General features: G+C 42.1%; 1 protein-coding gene across 1 annotated transcript in view; it reads right to left on the bottom strand.

The window, feature by feature from the left end:
- LOC106587342 (disintegrin and metalloproteinase domain-containing protein 10) overlaps positions 1-23,706 on the bottom strand; it is a 105,194-nt gene that overhangs the window by 36,816 nt on the left and 44,672 nt on the right. The window contains exon 3 of the mRNA XM_014175660.2: positions 3,386-3,504. Within this exon, the coding sequence (XP_014031135.1) occupies positions 3,386-3,504 (119 nt within the window). The remainder of the gene's footprint in view (positions 1-3,385; positions 3,505-23,706) is intronic.

Raw genomic sequence — 23,706 nt, 5'->3', positions numbered from 1 at the left:
ATGGTGGTAGAAATGACATTATGCCCAAATATTGATATAATAACCATCATATAGAAGTACACTTGGTGTCACGCGATGATATGGTGTGTGGTCCTCCCACTACGACTTGGGAAACCATGCAGTTTATTAGACTGCTAATGAACTTCACAGCGTGGTGAAAGTGCACAGTGATGAATTTGATGCTCCTTTCCAATAAATATCGAGGGTCTTATTCTGGTGACATGATGATCGATGCTTGACAAACAAATATTCTAGCTCTTAATCATCTCATCATGTGCACTAGCCTACCCGCATTGTAGACTATCTGCGAGACCAGAGTAGGCACATTTACTATTTATCGCACCAGTTTGTGACAAAACGATCGCTAGAGTAGAAAATGCACTGGAAACACATTGAACTAGGGATGCGCGATATAGTCGGTGAACATATCGGAATCGGACGATATTAGCTAACAATGCCAACATCGGTATAGGCCGATGTCTAGTTAAACGCCGATGTTAAAAAAACGATGTTAAAGCAATCGTGCATACCTATATAATGTTGGTACATGGCGTAATAACGGCACGTAAAATGTTGTGCTACACGTGCAACACAGCATTCCTAACCAAGCCCATACAATGTCTGCTGTGTGGATCGAGCACTCAATTGAAAGAGTAAGAAAATTTCAGCGAGACAACTCAAAGCCGAAATCCATTAAAGCCAAAATAATGGAATTCACTGCCCTGAACAATCAACCGTTCTCCGTCGTGGGTGAAGTTGGCTTTCGCCGACTGGTTGAGCACCGGTACACACTACCAAGTGCGCTATTTTTCAGATGTTTCCCTACCGGACTTAGACAGTAATAACGTCACTGCTATTAGCTTCACAACATACATACTATGGAACACCGTTTGGGTCTTTGCGCGTCAAAAAAGACAGATGTACAAAAAAAGCCTGCAAACAAGCAAACACTGGCCACGAACAGCGTTGTTAATAAAGCATCATTTGTTCGACCGCAACTTCTGGGGTAGCTAGCGTTAGCTTGGTACCTAGCTAGCACTAATACAACCAGCCTGAAAACAATGACCATTTTAATTGTTCTTAGCAATGATTTAGGAATCCTTGTGAGTAAGTATTAGCTAGGTTGTCACTTGTTGTTTGCCTATTGAAACAGAACTTTAGTTCATGAAAATAAATAGCTAGCCAGCTATTTAACCCGGTTGTCCAAAGCTAACGTTATAAGCAGCCATCTAGCTTCATCTGTCTAGTGAGGCTCTACCAGACCGGGTAATGTGTTGTGAAGCTAGCCACAATAAGGATTAGACACGTGGAATTTGCCTTCAAAATAAAACTATGTAATTGACAGTGATGCAAATATAATTATGCCATACTTTTATTTTGAAGGCTAATCGCAAAGTCCACTGTTGTGGCTAATCCTTATTGTGGCTAGCTTCACATAGATGGGTCCGACCACCAATAATCAAATAAGAACTGTCTTATAGATTTCGGTTATTTTGGATTAGCTAGTTAGTTAGCTAACTGTGTTGTTATTTGACACGTCAAATAGTGTTATTTGACACGTCAAGTAGTGTTTTTGACACGTCAAGTAGTGTTATTTGACGTGTATCTTTTTTGACACGCAAAGACCCAAACGGCGTTCCATAGAAATCCTGGTTGAAAATGAAACATCATAACAGCACAGCAAGTAAGTGAAAGAAATAGGTTTTGATTATGTTTGACTGGTAATGGGGACATGCGTAAATCCCAACAAAATAACTTTTTGGTCAGTGTGTGTGTGTGTGTGTAAACTTTATTTAACTAGGCAAGTCAGTTAAAAACAAATTATTTTTACAATGAAGGCCTACCCCAGCCAAACCCGGGCGACGCTGGGCCAATTATGCGCCAAACTATGGGACTCCCAATCACAGCCGGATGTGATAGAGCCTGGATTGAACGACAGACTGTAGTGACGCCTCTTGCACTGGGATGCAATGCCTTAGACCACTGCGTCCATGTGTGCGTGTTAACTATTTAACTATACTAGAATACTTAAAAGGCCGCTAAAATTTGAAATATCGGTTATAGGCATCTGTTTTTTTGGCAAGGAAAATATTGGATATCGGTATAGGGCAAAAATGTCATATCGGTGCATCACTACATGGAACTTCAGATTTTTATTTGGTACAAGTATGTTTAGTGGAAACACACCACTGGTGGGAAAATGTGCACATTTCTTCATCCAGACTTTTGAATATTTGCATGAAATATTCCAAATTGGATGGAAACCTAGCTAGTGCACAGCAAATGAGTGGGGCTTTTATGACATCACTGTAATAGGATCTTGGCAGACGTGTTAATGTCTGAAAAACAGGAGAAAAGGAGGTTCTAATAAGAAGCAGTGTGGCTTGACAGGGTCGTGTTTCGGAGGACGCATGGCTCTCGACCGTCGCTTCTCCCGAGTCCGTAGGGGAGTTGCAGCGATGGGACAAGACTAACGACCAATTGGATATCATGAAAATTGGAAGGAACAGGGGGTAAAAAAATAAATTATTTTAATAATACAAAACACTTGGAGAGATTAAAAGGTGACACAAAGAGTATGGCCTTTACAGCAGAGCACAAGAAGTTCACCGTCAAGATTTCTGATTCTGAAATTGTACAAATAAATGAATACATCAGTGGGGTAAATGCACAGTTATTCTGACTTAATCTAAATTCCAACTTTGAATGTCCACCTTTATTATTGACAAGAAAAAGCTTGCTGGATTTTTGGTCTGGACAAACCTTTCAATTGCATTACAAATCACATCTGAGAAAAAGGCTACAACATCGATGTCCTTGGAACAACACAGTGCTGCTTCTCTAAAAGGACACAGATCTCAAGATTTCCATTTGATAGAGATGAGAAGTGCTCCAGTGGAGTCTGATTTGAATTACAGTCTGTTCAGCAGAGGAGAAGAGAGATGACAGCATCTGGGAATGATGAGGTGGGAGTGGAAATGAGCCCGCTCGGATCTGAGAGCTTCACACAAACACACCACGTCACATGACCGGACAGACACACCTTGGCCTTGTTTTCCCTTGTGTTACATGTGAGCTCTGCTGCAAGCATGGGGAGGGGGAGGATCCTAAGGATGTGAGGCTGGAACGTGACTAACACATTCTTCAAACGTATACGCACACACACAAAGAGAGGAGTGGAGAATGATATCCATTAACAACGTTCAAAAGCACAACTCCAGCCCGCCAACGCTACCAAACCCACAACAACACACTGGCTCACACCCACACACCACAGATCAACGCAAAAGCAAATTGGATGTGGGAAGCGTTTCCCTGGTAACTATCGTATTTGTGTCTGTGTGCACAAGGACTTTGTCGTTCCAGAAATAATTGCTGGACTTACCAAAGATTTCTCCAGTGTAAATGTGGGAGGGGTCGTAGGGCGCCTCCACTCCTGATACCTCTACCTTGAGGTCTGGAGAGAACAGGCTGGTGTCCCTCTTCATCCGCAGATTGAAATGCCTGCAAGAGAGGAACATGAAAATGCATTACTACACTACCCAGACCCCGTTTAGTACCGCCAACATTCCTGCTCATGGTTCAGAAAAAAGATCTATGCAGCCAGAATGACAGGAGAAAGATTAGGGCAAGTAACAACACCAAATCCAGTGTCTCCCAACACTGACAGACTACTAGGCTGTAAGCCATTTCATTTCACATAGGCTCACAGCAAATGAAAATAAAAGGTTAAATAAATAGACATATAGGGCCTTCATCAACTTCTCTCAGTGGAGACAATAGAAAATGGTTGTTATTTGAGAAACATCTTAAATGGATGAGCAAATTCTTTAGGTAGTTCAGCAACACAAGTCTATTGTTCAGGAAGAATATTTCCTATAAAGTCCTGATGACTCAGATGCCTGGGATGGGACCTTCAGAGAATCACACCAGTCTCTTATCAAAACACAGGTCAAGTAAATCATTACTCCATATTTTTTAACCTCTATTTAACTAGGCAAGCCAGTTAAGAACAAATTATTATTTACAATGGAAGGCCTACACCGGCCAAACCCGGACGACGCTGGGCTAATTGTGTGCCGCCCTATGGGCCTACCAATCAAGGCCGGTTGTGATATAGCCATATCACTCTGAATAATTTTTGTTTGTGCAAATTCCTCTCTTTACTGCCCACAGGGTTTGATTAGAGTAGAAAGGTAGCCAAAGTCCTGCACAGACGGTAGGATTTTAGCCGTTTTATGCCACCCTTTTGCTTTCCCAGACAAAATATCCATGTCGTGGGCAAATTCTTAGGTTGTAAATTATTGTCGGACGTCTTGGCTTGTTCAGTGTGACAAGGTCTGCCGATTAAGTACCACTACGTGCGGTCATAGCAGGCCCCCAGTGCCGGGTCTGGAGACTGAAGTCACGAGCTCTGCTGGTTGGTTCCAAAAGCCCTGGTCTACAATGGAAAGCCTTTGTCAATTACGATCTCCAGAACCACCTAATGTTTTTTTTTATTGGGGGGGGGGCGTTTTGGGCTATAAAATGTGTTTATTATGATTATGTTCGATCCCATTTAAATGACTTTAAAGTTCGATACAAATCGAGATATTTAAGTTTATAGTAATCCATTCTGACAAAACTTGTCGTCACACAGGACCCCATGCTGACACCAATCACGGGCTGGCAGGCTACGAGGAGGCTCGCGCCATCATGCCAAAGACATTAAGGTTGACGCGAGCAGGATGAAAATGACTACCGACCATGATTCTTTTCCAGTTACGGCCACTTTAAACATGATCCTTAGCGATGTTTTGGTGCCATTCAGCCCCATGTTGCATTTCAAATACTTCTCGCTTCATGCGCCATCAGGAGTTTTCCATAGGAATGTGTGGATGACGTCAGCACTATCTACTGGGTTTCATGTGTATGGGTCGTTGGCTCCGACAAAGTTCTCACAGTGGCAGAAATTGAGCCTTTATCGTATAGTGTGGCTGGTGTTACGGTCAGCCACACAATAACACGACTGTTTTGAATAGTCAGATTAATACACGTTTGATTGAAACGTTTACATGCTTTGCAAGAAAAACGATTTCCCTAATATCTTGTTTACATGACATAGATATATTCCTATCGGGCTACTTGATGGGATTTTGATAAATGCACAAAATCCCCAATCAAAATAAACATTCTCTCACAGCGACCATGTTATTTTGGGGAAGTTTCGGACATATAAAGTTTGTATGTGAAAACTATTTCTATACTTAAATTTTTACCAAACTCACTTCACTGACGCATAAGCATAGAGTGAGGCTTGTGCTGCTGGTGCTAGCACATGCGCAGATCAAACACACCGCTGCAGGCTGACACAGCCTCGTAAACCAATCGCAGAATGTGACGACAGAACTGAAGCAAATCATAAAATCTGGCCAGGTTGATTACATTTAAAAAAAAAAAATTTTACATCGCACATACAGTGTGGGAAGGCCTTAAGTGATAGACATTATTGCTCTGTTTCAACAACCATTATTCAGGATGAGCCATTGTTAAAGGAATTCCTGCTTGCGAGTAATGATTAAATAATTCTACCCTGAATTTAGGGATATGGTCTATATAGCCTGTAGAATGAGTAACTAGAGGGTTAAGCAGAAGTCTCATGAGATTGACTAGGATAGGAGAGGAATGGGGGTCTGTGTGTTTAAGTAAACATCAAGAACTGTTAAACTGTGGTTGACCTGACCTAGCTTGAACCCTCTAGGTTTCCCTAATCTCAGAGATATGAAACTGTCGGCTGGGTAAGAATTTACGGTGCTGAGAGTTCTGGGGAAGAACGATTAACTCTCCTTAGTGATAGTGTGTAATGTGTGTGCGTAAATGAGGAGCCTGGTATATAATGGATGTTTTGTGTATGAACTGCAGAACGTTCTCTGAATAAACTGTACAGACCTTTTGCAGAATGCTGAGTCCTTGCCTAATTATTATTAACCCAGTGTCTTACAAACCTTGGGGATTAGTCAAGAATTATTGATTGGTAATTATTAGCATTGGGATTTGAAAATTCACGTAACAGTCATGAATCATAATATTAATATCCTGGCTCTTAATCCATGTGAATAGGATATGAAATGGAACAGACTCGTAGGTTACATCTGTGTGAGTCCATAAAGATGAGCCGATTGACTGTGTCAACAAATGAAGTGAATGCATACAGGATTATACTTGAGCTCCCCAGTGTCGCAGAGGCCTAAGGCACGGCATCTCAGTGCTAGAGGCGTCACTACAGACACCCTGGTTCAAATCCAGGCTGTATCACAACTAGGGTTGCACATTTTGGGGAATATTCAGAGGTGGAAACTTATCGTGGGAATTAACAGGAATATATGGGAATTAACAGAAATACATGCAAATTAATATGAATACCATTTAAATGTAGATGTTTGTTGCAGTGGATATATTTACCATATCATATGAAGACAGAAACAAACATTTTACCTTATCATAAGTAGACATAATTGCAAATGATTCAACCCTTCCAATAGAAATAAAAACTATTTAGTTACGAATTTAACTTTAATTAAATGAGTTGACTCTTCACATGGGATGATTTCACTGAACAACAAAATAAAGGCAATATTGAACAATCTCCAATGATCCATCGCATCTCCCAAAACACATCCAGGAGGATCCTCTTCATTGGGCTGTCCATATCGGCAGACTGTGATATGGCCATTCTTGGAGAGACTCCTTCTCCTCCAGGAGACAGTCAAACATGATGACAACACCACCCCAACGGGTGTTGCTGGGCAGCTTCAATGTGGTGCTATTATTGTTCTCACTTTGCTGCTATAACTTGATGACCCTTCACATACCTAACCATTTCCTTGGCTCTCCTGTAGAGTGTATCCATTGTTTTCAGTACCCTGATGTCCTTCAGGAGCATATTCAATGCATGAGCAGCACAGCCAATGGGTGTGATGTGAGGATAGGACACCTCCACTTTAGACCAAGCAGCCTTCATGTTCGCAGCATTGTCTGTCACCAGTGAAAATACCTTCTGTGGTACAAGGTCATTGATGACTGCCTTCAGCTCATCTGCAATGTAGAGACCGGTGTGTCTGTTATCCCTTGTGTCTGTGCTTTGTAGAATACTGGTTTAGGGGTGGAGATGATGTAGTTAATTATTCCTTGCGCACGAATATTCGACCACCCATCAGAGATGATTGCAATACAGTCTGCTTTCTCTATGATTTGCTTGACCTTCACTTGAACTCTGTTGAGCGCTGCATCCAGCAAATTAGTAGATAAAGCATGTCTGGTTGGAGGGGTGTATGCTGGGCGAAGAACATTCAGAAATCTCTTCCAATACACATTGCCTGTGAGCAGAGGTGAACCAGTTGCATACACAGCTCGAGCAAGACATTCATCAGCATTTCTCTGACTACATTCCTCCATTGAGTCAACAAAAAAACCCACTTCTGATTCCAGGAGGACCATGAGCTGTTACTATCGATAAGGTGTCTGATTCATCATTTTCACCTCAAATAGAAGTAGAGGGACTTTTGTCAGAGGTTGCTTGTTGTGAGCGATGAGGGAACTTTATGCACTTGGCCAGATGATTCTGCATCTTTGTTGCATTCTTCACATATGATTTGGCACAGTATTTGCAAATGTACACAGCCTTTCCTTCTACATTAGCTGCAGTGAAATGTCTGCACATCGATAGTGCCCGTGGCATTTTCCTGTAAAGATTTAAAATTAAAACACATACAATTCCATGTACAGATAAATAGTTAAGCAGTTAGATTAAACTATTCCTTTGTAAGATGAATGAAAATGAATAAATTAAAATGAAACATATGGAAACAGGAGAATTAACACTCCTCAGTTAGCAGGCTCAAGCAAGCTAAAACCCACATGGTAGCAAAAACTAACTAGCAGAAATTGTTAACAAGTTAGAAATGATTAAAACACACTTTGCTGTAGGCTACTATTTACTAGTTAACAAAAAATGTATGTCTCATAAAATATATTCAACCCACCCAGTATTGTAATCAAAACGTATCAGAAAGCATGTAGTCCTTGGCTCTGACAGTGTAGTAGAGTGGGCTCAATAGCATCTCATTAGTGTGCAAGATCTTGAGAATCAGCTCTACATGTGATGGAAGAGTGCACTGCATGTGATGGAAGAATGCACTGTGCATGCAGAGGGTTGCAATTCCATTGAATTGAGGATAATTTAACGAAAATATGCCACAAGACCTAGAATTGCCATGTGTATCCCACAAAAAAAAGGTTCACTGTTATAAGAACTTTTTTGATGAATTTAAGCAAAATTTCCTAAAATTCCAGGGCTTAACAACCCATGGAAAATCTCTGGAAATTTACCGGAAAGTTTCCGACCCTTTGCAATCCTAATCACAACCGGCTGTGATTGGTAGTCCCATAGGGCGGCGCACAATTGACCCAGCGTCGTCCGGGTTTGGCCAGTGTAGGCCGTCATTGTAAATAAGAATTTGTTCTTAATGGACTTGCCTAGCTAAATAAAAAGGTTACACATTGTATTACCCAATAATGACATGGGGAAAAACATTTGGGAAAATCTCACATATTTGACAACATGCATCTTTAGTGAATAAAAGTAACCCATTGAGTCTGCAACGATCGGACAGTGAAAATGTATCTTGTCATATTTCTCTCTTCGGATTTGTAAACACTGAGAACAAGACAAATAAAAAATAAAAACTACTGACCATTTCCCCTCAGTACATCCTGAACTAAGAAGGAACAGCGGGCCATCTCAGGTTAATCACAGCTATAGCACTTCACAACAACAGCCCTCCTAATTTGCTTTGTTGATAACAGAGGGAGGCCCAGGCCCTCTCACTGGGTAACAAATGGCAGCTGTATTTGACGTGGGCATCCCTGTCCAGATTAGCTCTCTGATTAAGACTCCCCTCCAGGGAGATGGGGTGTTAGTGGACACATGGTTGGTTACACAACTAACCCAGTCAGGAGAGGATGATGTGATTCACACACAACGCTGGCAACAATAGGAGTGAAAGGGAAGAAAGATTGCACATGTATATAAAACTGAAATAGCATATCTTGTGACTACTGTCCAGGCCTGTCAAAGAAAATGTACAGACTAATCTGTTGACATTCACAGTCAGTGAGTCACACAATATTGCCAACAATCAAATTCAGGAATGTTTGTTTTTGTCATACAAACACACTCTTGACTCATAACCACTTCCCCTAAACCACACCCTAAGACAGTCTTAGTTACTGACAGTCTTAGTTACTTAGTAGGGCTGTACCCACCACAAAAAAAAGTATTTGTCGACAGAGAGTCTGTTCTATCAACCAAAATTTTCAAAGTGTATTTTTCCATTTATAGACACATCCCATGTATTTTAAATCAAATCAACTATATGCAGTGAGCTTGTCTCGCTCTTTAAGCCCATTGTTTGATGAAATAATGAAAAGACAAATAGAGGGAGTCCGACTGCAATTGATTTGATTGTGCCAGGCTCAGACTTGCTGTAAAAAATTTAAAAATAAACACAGTGTAGCAAGTGACTGTGTGACTAGCTCCAGTTGTCGCCCTCTCCTCGCTGCTGCAGCGAACACCACAGAACATTGTTTATCGTGCTGCTGAAGCTGCAACGTAATTACATCCATTTCTGACTGTAAAGTTATGGAAATCCCTCATTTGTTTAGGAAAAACATTCCCCATTCTCTCAACCCTTGCTCTCTTTACGTGACACATGTATTCATCACATGCACATGACCAAAAGGGCCTGACCTGTAGCATGTCATAAACAAGTCAATAAATTGGTTATAACAAACTCCGAACACATGCAACAGCAAAATGGATGCAGAAGACGTGAATACATTTGACTAGTTGTGGAAAATACTGGAAATAAAGAAACAGAAGGTAAGGAGCACGCATTGGGTGCATATTATTTGTGCCAAACAGGTGCTGTTAGATGACTATAAGTTTCTGACCATTTGGAACAATGTAAACAGTAAATAAATGATAAGTGTAACAGACAGTATGTTAACATTATGATTTTTTTTTTGTAAAGCCTTTATTACACTCTTATGACAATGGCATTGTGAATGCAATTGCTGAAATGGAAGTTTATTTATGGTTCGCTTTGTTTTAAAATTAAAACGCTTGATTGTATTTCAAATCATGAATGACTCGCATACTGTGTGATGGAATGAATGATTGAATGAGTGATTGATTGATACAGTCACCTATATAAAAGTATTGAAATATAGGCCTAAGTAAGTTGCGGTATAAAGATTAAAAAAGGGTGTGCTTTTAGGCCTACAGCTTGATGGTGGTTATACAAGTCTGCTATACTAAGCCTACTAATGATAAGGACATAACTTATTATAATAATAATTAAGAAGAAGGAGATCAAGAAAAAGGAGGGTTATTATTATAAATATAATTTCAGACTATTTGGAACAGTGTTAACACTGAATTAACTATAAGTAATACCAGAGGATGTTCTAACAAGAATAAAAAGAGTAAAGCCTTTATTACAGCACAGCAAAGAACAGTTGAATTTGTGAAAAAAATGTGACCGAAATATTGTGGTTGGTGCTCACGGAATCAGTAGGCTATTAAACACTCAAACAGGCACAGAAGCAGGATCTATCATATTTCTGTAGATATACAGTACCAGTCGAAATTTTGGACACACCGACTCATTCAAGGGTTCTTTATTTTTGCTATTTTCGACATTGTAGAATAGTGAAGACATCAAAACTATATAACAAATATGGAATCCTGTAGTAACCAAAACATTTTATTTCACCTTTATTTAACCAGGTAGGCAAGTTGAGAACAAGTTCTCATTTACAATTGCGACCTGGCCAAGATAAAGCAAAGCAGTTCGACAACATACAAAACACAGAGTTACACATGGAGTAAAACAACATACAATCAATGATACAGTAGACATAAATAAGACTATATACAATGTGAGCAAATGATGTGAGATAAGGGAGGTAAAGGCAAAAAAGGCCATGGTGGCAAAGTAAATAAAGTATAGCATGTAAAACACTGGAATGGTAGATTTATAATTTGAAGAAAGTTCAAAGTTAAAATATAAATAATATGGTGCAAAGGAGCAAAATAATAAATAAAATAAATAAATACAGTAGGGGTAGTAGTTTGGGCTAAATTATAGATGGGCTATGTACAGGTGCAGTGATCTGTGAGCTGCTCTGATAGCTGGTGCTTAAAGCTAGTGAGGGAGATAAGTGTTTCCAGTTTCAGAGATTTGTGTAGTTCGTTCCAGTCATTGGCAGCAGAGAACTGGAAGGAGAGACGACCAAAGGAGGAGTTGGCTTTAGGGGTGACCAGAGAGATATACCTGCTGGAGCGCGTGCTACAGGTGGGTGCTGCTATGGTGACCAGTGAGTGGAGATAAGGGGGGAACTTTACCTAGCAGGGTCTTGTAGATGACCTGGAGCCAATGTGTTTGGTGACGATTATGAAGCGAAGGCCAGCCAACGAGAGCGTACAGGTCGCAGTGGTGGGTAGTATATGGGGCTTTGGTGACAAAGCGGATGGCACTGTGATAGACTGCATCCAGCTTGTTGAGTAGGGTATTGGAGGCTATTTTGTAAATGACATCGCCGAAGTCGAGGATTGGTAGGATGGTCAGTTTTACGAGGGTACGTTTGGCAGCATGAGTGAAGGAGGCATTGTTGCGAAATAGGAAGCCAATTCTAGATTTAACTTTGGATTGGAGATGATTGATGTGAGTTTGGAAGGAGAGTTTACAGTCTAACCAGACACCTAGGTATTTGTAGTTGTCCACAAATTCTAAGTCAGAACCGTCCAGAGAAGTGATGCTGGACAGGCGGGCAGGTGCAGGCAGCGATCGGTTGAAGAGCATGCATTTAGTTTTACTTGTATTTAGGAGCAGTTGGAGACCACGGAAGGAGAGTTGTATGGCATTGAAGCTCGTCTGGAGGGTTGTTAACCTCTTACATCTAGACGTTCCGCTAGCGGAACACCTGCTCCAATATCCAATGATAGGCGTGGCGCGAATTACAAATTCCTCAAAAATACAAAAACTTCAATTTTTCAAACATATGACTATTTCACAGCATTTTAAAGATAAGACTCTCCTTTATCTAACCACACTGTCCGATTTCAAAAAGGCTTTACAGCGAAAGCAAAACATTAGATTATGTCAGCAGAGTACCAAGCCAGAAATAATCAGACACCCATTTTTCAAGCTAGCATATAATGTCACAAAAACCCAGAAGACAGCTAAATGCAGCACTAACCTTTGATGATCTTCATCAGATGACACACCTAGGACATTATGTTATACAATACATGCATGTTTTGTTCAATCAAGTTCATATTTATATCAAAAAACAGCTTTTTACATTAGCATGTGACGTTCAGAACTAGCATACTTCCGGGGAATTTGCTAACAATTTACTAAATTACTCACGATAAACGTTCACAAAAAGCATAACAATTATTTTAAGAATTATAGATACAGAACTCCTCTATTCACTCGATATGTCCGATTTTAAAATAGCTTTTTGGTGAAAGCACATTTTGCAATATTCTAAGTACATAGCCCAGGCATCACGGGCTAGCTATTTAGACACCCGGCAAGTTTAGCACTCACCAATATCAGATTTACTATTATAAAAGTTTGATTACCTTTTGTTGTCTTCGTCAGAATGCACTCCCAGGACTGCTACTTCAATAACAAATGTTGGTTTGGTCCAAAATAATCCATCGTTATATCCGAACAGCGGCGTTTTGTTCGTGCGTCCCAGACACTATCCGAATGGTAAAGAAGGGTCGCGCGCATGGCGCAATTCGTGACAAAAAAAATCTAAATATTCCATTACCGTACTTCGAAGCATGTCAACCGGTGTTTAAAATCCATTTTTATGCCATTTTTCTCGTAAAAAAGCGATAATATTCCGACCGGGAATGTCCATTTAGCTAAACAGAGGAATGAAAACAAACCTTTCGGTCGACGCGGGCACGAGCCTGAGTCTCACAGTACTGTAACCAGCCACTACCCAAACGCGCTACTTTGTTTCAGCCAGTTCCTGCAAAGCCACGATTCCGCTTTTTGCCGCCTTCTGAGAACCTATGGCAGCCGTAGGAAGTGTCACGGGACAGCTAAGATCCTCACTCTTCAATAAACAGAGACAAGAAGAACGACACCTTGTCAGACAGGCCACTTCCTGCATGAAATCTTCTCAGGTTTTTGCCTGCCATATGAGTTCTGTTATACTCACAGACACCATTCAAACAGTTTTATAAACTTTAGGGTGTTTTCTATCCAAAGCCAATAATTATATGCATATTCTAGTTACTGGGCAGGAGTAGTAACCAGATTAAATCGGGTACGTTTTTTATCCAGCCGTGAAAATACTGCCCCCTAGCCATAACAGGTTAAACAAATCAAAATATATTTGAGATTCTTCAAATTAGTCACCCTTTGCCTTGATCACCACTTTGCAGACTCTTGGCATTCTCTCAACCAGCTTCATGAGGTAGTCACCTGGAATGCATTTCAAAAGTTAATTTGTGGAATTTCTTTCCTTCTTAATGCGTTTGAGCCAATCAGTTGTGTTGTGACATGGTAGGGGTGGTATACAGAAGAGAGCCCTAATTGGTTAATGCAAGAACAGCTCAAATAAGCCAAGATAAATGACAGCCCATCATTACTTTAAGACATGAAGGTCAGTGAATACAGAAAATGTCAAGAAATTTTGAAAGTTTCTTTGTGCAGTCGCAAAAACCATCAAGCGCTATGATGAAATTGGCTCTCATGAGGACCGTCACAGGAAAGGAAGACCCAGAGTTACCTCTGTTGCAGAGGATAAGTTCATTAGAGTTACCAGCCTCAGAAATTGCACCCCAAATAAATGCTTCACAGAGTTCAAGTAACAGACGCATCTCAACATCAACTGTTCAGAGGAGACTGCGTGAATCAGGCCTTCATGGTCAAATTGCTGCAAAGAAACCACTACTAAATGACACCAATAAGAAGAATAGACTTGCTTGTTCAAGCAATGGACATTAGACCGGTGGAAATCTGTCCTTTTTGTCTGAGTCCAAATTTGAGTTTTTTGGTTCCAACCGCCGTGTCTTTTGTGAGACGTAGAGTAGGTGAACGGATGATCTCTGCATGTGTGGTTCCCACCATGAAGCATGGAGGTGTGATGGTGTGGGGGTGCTTTGCTGGTGACACTGTCTGTGATTTATTTAGAGTTCAAGGCACACTAACCAGCATGGCTACCACAGCATTCTGCAGCGATACTCCATCCCATCTGGTTTGCGCTTATTGGAACTATCATTTGTTTTTCAACAGGGAAATGACCCAACACACCTCTGGGCTGTGTAAGGGCTATTTGACCAAGAAGGAGAGTGATTGAGTGCTGCTTCAGATGACCTGGCTTCCATAATCACCTGACCTCAAACCAATTGAGATGGTTTGGGATGAGTTGGACCGAATAGTGAAGGAAAAGCAGCCAACAAGTGCTCAGCATAAGTGGGAACTCCTTCAAGACTGTTGGGAAAGCATTCCAGGTGAAGCTGGTTGAGAGAATGCCAAGTGTGCAAAGCGGTCATCAAGGCAAAGGGTGGCTACTTTGAAGAATCTAATAATGTCATTACTGTCAAACGCTCCCTGAATCTAATAATGTCATTACTGTCAAACGCTCCCTGAAACATTTCAACGAGCAAGCCTTTCTAATCGACCTGGCCCTGGTATCCTGGAAGGATATTGACCTCATCCCGTCAGTAGAGGATGCCTGGTTATTTTTTTTAAATGCCTTCCTCACCATCTTAAATAAGCATGCCCCTTTCAAGAAATTTAGAACCAGGAACAGATATAGCCCTTGGTTCTCCCCAGACCTGACTGCCCTTAACCAACACAAAAATATCCTGTGGCGTTCTGCATTAGCATCGAACTGCCCCCGCGATATGCAACTTTTCAGAGAAGTTAGAAACCAATACACACAGGCAGTTAGAAATGCCAAGGCTAGCTTTTTCAAACAGAAATTTGCTTCCTGCAACTCAAACTCTAAAAAGTTTTGGGACACTAACGTCCATGGAGAATAAGAACACCTCCTCCCAACTGCCCACTGCACTGAGGATAGGAAACTCTGTCACCACCGATAAGCCCACTATAATTGAGAATTTCAATAAGCATTTTTCTACGGCTGGCCATGCTTTCCACCTAACTACCCCTACTGCATTCAACAGCACTGCACCCCCCACAGTTACTTGCCCAAGCCTCCCCCATTTGTCCTTCTCCCAAATCCATTCAGCTGATGTTCTGAAAGAGCTGTAAAATCTGGACCCCTACAAATCAGCTGGGCTTGACAATCTGGACCCTTTCTTTCTAAAATTATCTGCCGAAATTATTGCAACCCCTATTACTAGCCTGTTCAACCTCTCTTTCGTGTCGTCTGAGATTCCCATAAATTGGAAAACAGCTGCTGTCATCCCCCTCTTCAAAAGGAGGTGACACTCTTGACCCAAATTGCTACAGACCTATATCCATCCTACCCTGCCTTTCTAAGGTCTTCGAAAGCCAAGTCAACAAACAGATTACCGACCATTTCGAATCCCACCGCACCCTCTCCGCTATGCAATCTGGTTTCAGAGCTGGTGATGGGTGCACCTCAGCCACGCTCAAGGTCCTAAACGACATCGTAACCGCCATCGATAAGAAACAATACTGTGCTGCCGTATTCATCGACCTGGCCAAAGCTTTTGACTCTGTTAATCACCACATCCTCATCGGCAGACTCAGTAGCCTTGGTTTCTCAAATGATTAAGTCGCCTGGTTCACCAACTACTTCTCTGATAGAGTTCAGTGTGTCAAATCGGAGGGCCTGCTGTCCGGACCTCTGGCAGTCTCTATGGGGGTACCACAGGGTTCAATTCTTGGACCAACTCTTTTCTCTGTATACATCAATGATGTCGCTCTTGCTGCTGGTGAATCTCTGATCCACCTCTACGCAGACGACACCATTCTGTATACTTCTGGCCCTTCTTTGGACACTGTGTTAACCTGTTATGGCTAGGGGGCAGTATTTTCACGGCTGGATAAAAAACGTACCCGATTTAATCTGGTTACTACTCCTGCCCAGTAACTAGAATATGCATATAATTATTGGCTTTGGATAGAAAACACCCTAAAGTTTATAAAACTGTTTGAATGGTGTCTGTGAGTATAACAGAACTCATATGGCAGGCAAAAACCTGAGAAGATTTCATGCAGGAAGTGGCCTGTCTGACAAGGTGTCGTTCTTCTTGTCTCTGTTTATTGAAGAGTGAGGATCTTAGCTGTCCCGTGACACTTCCTACGGCTGCCATAGGTTCTCAGAAGGCGGCAAAAAGCGTAATCGTGGCTTTGCAGGCTCTGGCTGAAACAAAGTAGCGCGTTTGGGTAGTGGCTGGTTACAGTACTGTGAGACTCAGGCTCGTGCCCGCGTCGACCGAAAGGTTTGTTTTCATTCCTCTGTTTAGCTAAATGGACATTCCCGGTCGGAATATTATCGCTTTTTTACGAGAAAAATGGCATAAAAATGGATTTTAAACAGCGGTTGACATGCTTCGAAGTACGGTAATGGAATATTTAGATTTTTTTTGTCACGAATTGCGCCATGCGCACGACCCTTCTTTACCATTCGGATAGTGTCTGGGACGCACGAACAAAACGCCGCTATTCGGATATAACGATGGATTATTTTGGACCAAACCAACATTTGTTATTGAAGTAGCAGTCCTGGGAGTGCATTCTGACGAAGACAACAAAAGGTAATCAAACTTTTATAATAGTAAATCTGATATTGGTGAGTGCTAAACTTGCCGGGTGTCTAAATAGCTAGCCCGTGATGCCTGGGCTATGTACTTAGAATATTGCAAAATGTGCTTTCACCAAAAAGCTATTTTAAAATCGGACATATCGAGTGAATAGAGGAGTTCTGTATCTATAATTCTTAAAATAATTGTTATGCTTTTTGCGAACGTTTATCGTGAGTAATTTAGTAAATTGTTAGCAAATTCCCCGGAAGTTTGCGGGGGGGTATGCTAGTTCTGAACGTCACATGCTAATGTAAAAAGCAGTTTTTTGATATAAATATGAACTTGATTGAACAAAACATGCATGTATTGTATAACATAATGTCCTAGGTGTGTCATCTGATGAAGCTCATCAAAGGTTAGTGCTGCATTTAGCTGTCTTCTGGGTTTTTGTGACATTATATGCTAGCTTGAAAAATGGGTGTCTGATTATTTCTGGCTTGGTACTCTGCTGACATAATCTAATGTTTTGCTTTCGCTGTAAAGCCTTTTTGAAATCGGACAGTGTGGTTAGATAAAGGAGAGTCTTATCTTTAAAATGCTGTGAAATAGTCATATGTTTGAAAAATTGAAGTTTTTGTATTTTTGAGGAATTTGTAATTCGCGCCACGCCTATCATTGGATATTGGAGCAGGTGTTCCGCTAGCGGAACGGCTAGATGTAAGAGGTTAACAGTTTTTTGGTTACTACATATTTCCATATGTGTTTTTTCATAGTTTTGATGTCTTCACTATTATTCTACAATGTAGAAAATGGTAAAAATAAAGAAAAACCCTTGAGTGAGTAGGTGTGTCCAAACCTTTGACTGGTAGTGAATATGGATGATTTATAAAGCCAGGCACATAACAGTTATGCGATTGATTATAGACCTAATTAAACTGGGGTTTCCCCTCTCCTCACTCTTCTTCGACAATCAAGGGCTGTTTTCTCATCTCCTAACTCTGCTGCTGCCTCCGCCGCATTGTTCTCAACACCAATATAAGATTAACTTTGCTATTATGCACATAGCAACATGGTATAGGAAAAGGCATCAATTTCACAGCATACTGATGTTTCAGAATCGCGGTCAGCAACCGGTGTCAAACGTGGGAGAACACGCATGTGTTATAAAATAATCTTATTTTTAGTTAGTATTGCACCATTGTCCTTAACCATATACAATTTCTGTAGCACGTCTTAGAGTGAAGGACTGTTCCATCCCCACGGCCTCCACAATGTATTAGTCCACTCAGACAGGTGTCATGTTACTGATGGACTGGTCCATCCCCACGGCCTCCACAATGGATTAGTCCACTCAGACAGGTGTCATGTTACTGATGGACTGGTCCATCCCCACGGCCTCCACAATGGATTAGTCCACTCAGACAGGTGTCATGTTACTGATGGACTGGTCCATCCCCACGGCCTCCACAATGGATTAGTCCACTCAGACAGGCGCAAATCAGACAGGCGTCTTGTACACCATGAAAAAATAAATATGTTTTTGCAACTGTTGGACTAAAGAAATCTTGGTCAACCAACAGCCTATCGATCAAACAATCGAGAAGTCGACTAAATGGAGTCAGCCTTACTGCAAGAAGATGCAGCATGCCTTATGATAGTGGTACTTGAGACCACCATAACAACAGCATGTATGGGGGAAGAGAGTTAAACACGTACGTCCATAAAGTGCTGTCAGATGGAGCAGCCTGAGGTGGCTTTCATTTCCTTTCAGTCCAGCACTTAGAACACTACTTGACGAGACCAATAACTACCATCAACACAGAGTTTAGCCTAACTGAAGTTGTGCCAAAAACAGTCACTCTTAACACACACAGACAGACAATATACAGTCCAAAATGATACGGCGATGTTCGACAGGTGAAGCGGTTGGCCCTCTCTGTTTGAGACCCTTCAGAGAGCAAAGCATTATGCTAATGTCTGTTACTGAGTGACTCAGCCAGCCATTAGACAGACAGCCACCTCCACCAGCCCCCACTGGGAGAACACACTCAATTACCACACAACACAACACTTAACCTTGGCACACCAACCGGAGACACACTCCACAGTGCAATCAAACAAGCAGTGGCACAGGGACAGGTGTTTTTCATTCCCAACCCTTCTCCAATCTATTCAGGAGAGAAAGCACTGGCGGGTTGACCGCAGAACGTTGACTATATGTGACACTTCTGCAACCTTTACCACTGTAGGTACTATATTCTATAGGATGCTTTTCTTCAGCACTGTGCACCACTGGTAAAACTTGCCCTACAGTACAGCCAAGTATTGGTCTCCAGATTCCCTACGCAGCACACACCCTAGCAGACGGACGGCCACCAGAGCATGGCTGCACCAAATTAGCCAGATTTTTGGACATTTGTTTTCTAAAATGTGGAGCAGTATTTTTAGAGTGGTAATGACGGCAAAGAGGACAGCTGTGTGTGTAGTGAGCCTTTATTGCCAGCCTCAGCAACCAGACAGAGCACACAGGCATACTGAATACTGGGAGAGAAGGGGTGGGGGCTGCAGAGAGGTGGGGCGCCAGGAGGGGGTGAGAGATGAGTCAACCTTCTACTTCCAGGAAAGATTTAACATACTCCCATGGGTTAGGGCTGTTCCCCTCAAAACCGTGCATAGGCCATGGATCTGCATCTATGGCCACAGCATGCTGTAGCAGGTCTGTGCATGAACTGACAGTGACTGTTACAACATGTCAAATAAAGGGCCAGGGAAAACAGCTAGGCTATACCTACAGCTATACTGAAGCATTCTGCTGGAAAAAGAGACTATCAGTGTTACATTGTGGAGCAGGAAAATGGATCTGCTTCTATTTGACAGGCAGGCATGCTGATAGAGATGTGATGAAGTGCAGTGACTGAATGACTGACATTACCCCATTTCTATATTTAAAGTTGTTTGTTTTCCCGAGGACTACATTATCAGCACAGCAATACACCTTCATGAGCGCAGTCTGGCTCTCAGACTGGGCAGCATCCCCATTGTGTCAGTCAATCAGTGCCACCGCTCAGGAGAACCACAGGGTATAGACTACCCTCCCTCCATCATCATCATCACACACTGTACAGCAGGCTCCCAGTCAGTTACTGGAACCAAAACAATATAATTATGATGTACTCAGGACATTTAACTATAATAATCCCAGTAAATGAATGCATCCTCATGCCTTCTGTCTCTATGAAATAGAAATTATTATACAATGTAATTATGCCCGTAGGAGTATTATCATGCACCTTCCCCCCCAGAATAAAAAAAATGTAAATCAACCCTTTTTAAATAAAAACTGAAAAGCCACAAATGTATTACAAAACTATTTCCAGCAACATGACTTCATAGTCATATGACTGGAGTTAATGCAGCAAATCTCTGCACTAGGAGGGGGGAGAAGGGGGGCCGTGGTGATGGTGAGGGGGGAAGGGAGTGTGTGTTATGGAATTAAAGGAGGAGAGAACAAGATGATCCCAGTAATGTCCCTATAATGTCAGGCGAAGTAAATCACCACACTGGAGGAACGCTATAAGGGACTGAACAGATCCACATATTATACAACTCCTTCATCACCTGAGCAGTATCGCTGGCTCGTGTACGTGTGTGCCAGGCAGGCTAGGGGGGATGGTCTACCGTGAGGCAGCCAGGGACAGATGGTCACTCCGCCTCCACTGACACCCAGCAGGTCACACTGCATGTAACTTTCCAGCACAGCAGCCCAGCAGCTTGTGATGAGAGTGTGGTGAGCAAGTGTTTGTGTTACCATCTCTCCTGGCTTAACTTCTGGGCTGGCAGGATACACTCTGGTTAAATTCTGCTCTTATTCCCCCCCCGCTGTCGATAGAGAATGGCTCTAATGGATCCTGTTACCGTGGAAAAACAGTCCCCTCCCCTTCCTGTGCTTTGTGAAGATCCTGGGAATCAAGGTCCTCTGAGTTTATCAAAGTCCCACCAACCAGCCTCCCTGTTTCTCCCACCTAACCGGTCTGTGGACGTGTAGATCAGCATGTCTCTCTGACCTCTAGCAGCCACTTTCTCATTAAACCCTCTTAAGGAGGTTAGCCAAAGACAAGGCCTTTCTCTACACAAGCGTATCACCAGCAACCTGACCAACTGCAATATTAATAACATCTCCTTTCATGTTCTCTCTACCTACACCTCCTCTCTGCGTGTCAGTGAGTTACAGTACATCCCCTCCTTTCTCCAGTCTCAGACAGACTTGCTAGAAGTGTGGGTGGAGATGGGTGCCAATAAATACTATAGTCCTGGTACACCAACAAAAACAACAGCTCCATCTAGGCTGCTTCCTTTGTGAAACTCAGGTGCCGGGGGACGTTGGTGTGAAATGATCTGTCAGACTATTTAAAGTGGTTGCGCTCCATTTCTCTCGGCTTCAGTGAGCCACAGCGATCAGATGCTGCCTGAAACAGGGCTGGAGAGTGTAATGAAATAACTGTTATGAAAGTTACAGACGAGTAGGTCTGGCACAAACGTATAACCGACGGTTATGGATGACCATCGTCATGAAAATAAAATAACAGTTGTGTCCGTAGGGGGGGAAAAAAGCTGTTTATTTTTTGGGAAAGAACAGCTGACTGAGAAACGGGATTGGTGGGCATACGTGCGGTCTAGTCTGTTTCTGCGGTAACATGGACTCACTGTGGAACGCTTTCGACACCTTATAGTCCATACCCCGAATAATTGAGTCTGTTCTAAGGGCAAAGGGGGTGCAACTCAATATTAGGTAGGTGTTCCTAATGTTTTGTACACTTAGGCTATTCATGGATTCCATATCAGATCAGATGTTGTAAAGCAGAGGTGAGAGAGAATTCTACAGAGAATTTGAGTTAAAGGCAGTGTTGTGTATTCACACGTCTGTGTGGCTAAATTAAACCCATTCTCAACTCCAGAATCATTTCAACCACTCCAATCCTGCTGCAGGTCCCAGTAGAGATTTGTTTATCCCAGTTTCAATGTGGATGTGGGGGACAGAATATTATCTTTAGTCGCACAGCAGGCTCTGAGCTAGGGTTCACCGGAACAAAGAGAACACAGAATACAGCAAAATATCAACAGGACATGTGTAGACCAAAGCCGAGACTCTGATCCCTGCCAATGGCAACAACGGTGTAGGCTGTGACTGTTACTTCAAGCATCCTTCTAGAGAGGTTTCAGCAGTTAGAATAATTCCTGAAGCTCACCATAGAGCTGAGACGCTAAGTCAGTACCAGTCCCTTTCAGCTCCGCTTCTCTGAGATGACAGACACATAGGACAAACATGGAGTCTCTGTGTTTAACCGTCGCCTTTGAGAGAAACGCTAACCAAAGACGTTATCGTGAAATACTACACATCAGTGGGCAAAAACATGAACCGGGCACAGAGAGGGAATGTGAGTGAGGGAGTGGTGGATATGGAGAGCGAAATTGAGAAAGAGAGACCTTGCTGCAGGGACACCCTTAACCAGTAGAAATGTCATTTTGAACTTGTGAAAGTTGTTTAAAAAGGCAGAGGTGAGTGAAGGAGGGGATGATACAATGCAGAACAGATGAAACAGAGGCAGGGGGACCGTATGGCGGGGTACACAAACACAACAGAAGAGAAGAAGAAGAAGAGGGAAAGAGGAATCAGGCCACAATCTGTCTGGAACAGCGATGGGAACATAAAAACAAATTACCGATGCATTTGTTTCAAGCCTGATGTTGATGATGTTATGAGTTCAAGCGCGGCAAGATGATAAACCTCTATAAAAACTCATTAACAGGAGTCTGCAGGGCGGCTGTGAAGGATCTGACTTTTGACAGGAAATTATCTTCTCTCAATTCAAGATAACATTTATTCCTCTAATATACTCCCTCTAATATACTCCCAATGTCCCAAACGCACCTCAATGAAACATCATACACTCACATGTCTGTGGGCTGATCATATTATTTAGAGCTCAGAGCTCCATAGCCACTCAGCTCACGCTTTAAACATCCTGATTAATTGCAATCCGAACACTGGAGACGGCTTACTGCTTCCCAGAATGCAGTGTGCTCCCATATCAAATATTGCCATTCTTCCCTCTACTTGTCACTGAATGGAATACATCCCTGTATTATTCATAGGGTTTGTGTAATCCTGAGCTCTGGAGAACAATCTGTATATCTCAGTCAGAAGGGAACAGAAAGTGCTTAAAGTTTCATTATGAAGAATCTGAGCAGATACGGGCATTTGAATATAGAATAAAAACAAGCGACCCGTCATCTCCTCCATAAAAATGTCTGGCACTAGCACCACATCTCAAAATAAATTCTAACACCTCAGCTTTTGTCAGCACTCCAGGAGAATAGAGGTGATGTGACCGGCAGGTCTTTATATAATGGAAATAGTGCTCAAAGTAATGCTAAAATAATGCTGACACCATCTGCCTGTCTTACAGAAAGTGAAAACTAGGTGTATTAGAGAGCTCCAAATAGTCCCTAATGAGTTTATACATTATTAAAATACATTCCTACTTCTCCAGAGGAAACAAGTAGACCTAAAAACTGACAATGCTCAGGTAAACAGAAAACGACATTTATGACAATTTCCAGTACCAGACTCCAGAGAGGGTTGATCATAGGGTTGCACCATGTAAACACCTGTGCTTCTCTCAACACGACAGGCTAACAGCCCCATTCTTTCAAAACCCCAACAAAAACCTTTTCGCTCCAACCATGTGAGATGAGATGTCTCCAGTTGCCCAGTGGAGTCTTATCAGCACATGAACTAAAATGGGACTAAGAAGGAAACAGGCACATGACAGTCAAGTCTGATTATACAGCCCTACTCTATGGGACAGATCTGGGTCACTGCAGTTCATCAACAC

The sequence above is a fragment of the Salmo salar genome, chromosome ssa26 (genome assembly GCF_905237065.1).
Source record: "Salmo salar chromosome ssa26, Ssal_v3.1, whole genome shotgun sequence".
Taxonomy (NCBI): domain Eukaryota; kingdom Metazoa; phylum Chordata; class Actinopteri; order Salmoniformes; family Salmonidae; genus Salmo; species Salmo salar.
Note: the sequence above shows the minus strand (reverse complement) of the source record. Positions and strands in the feature narration are given on the sequence as shown.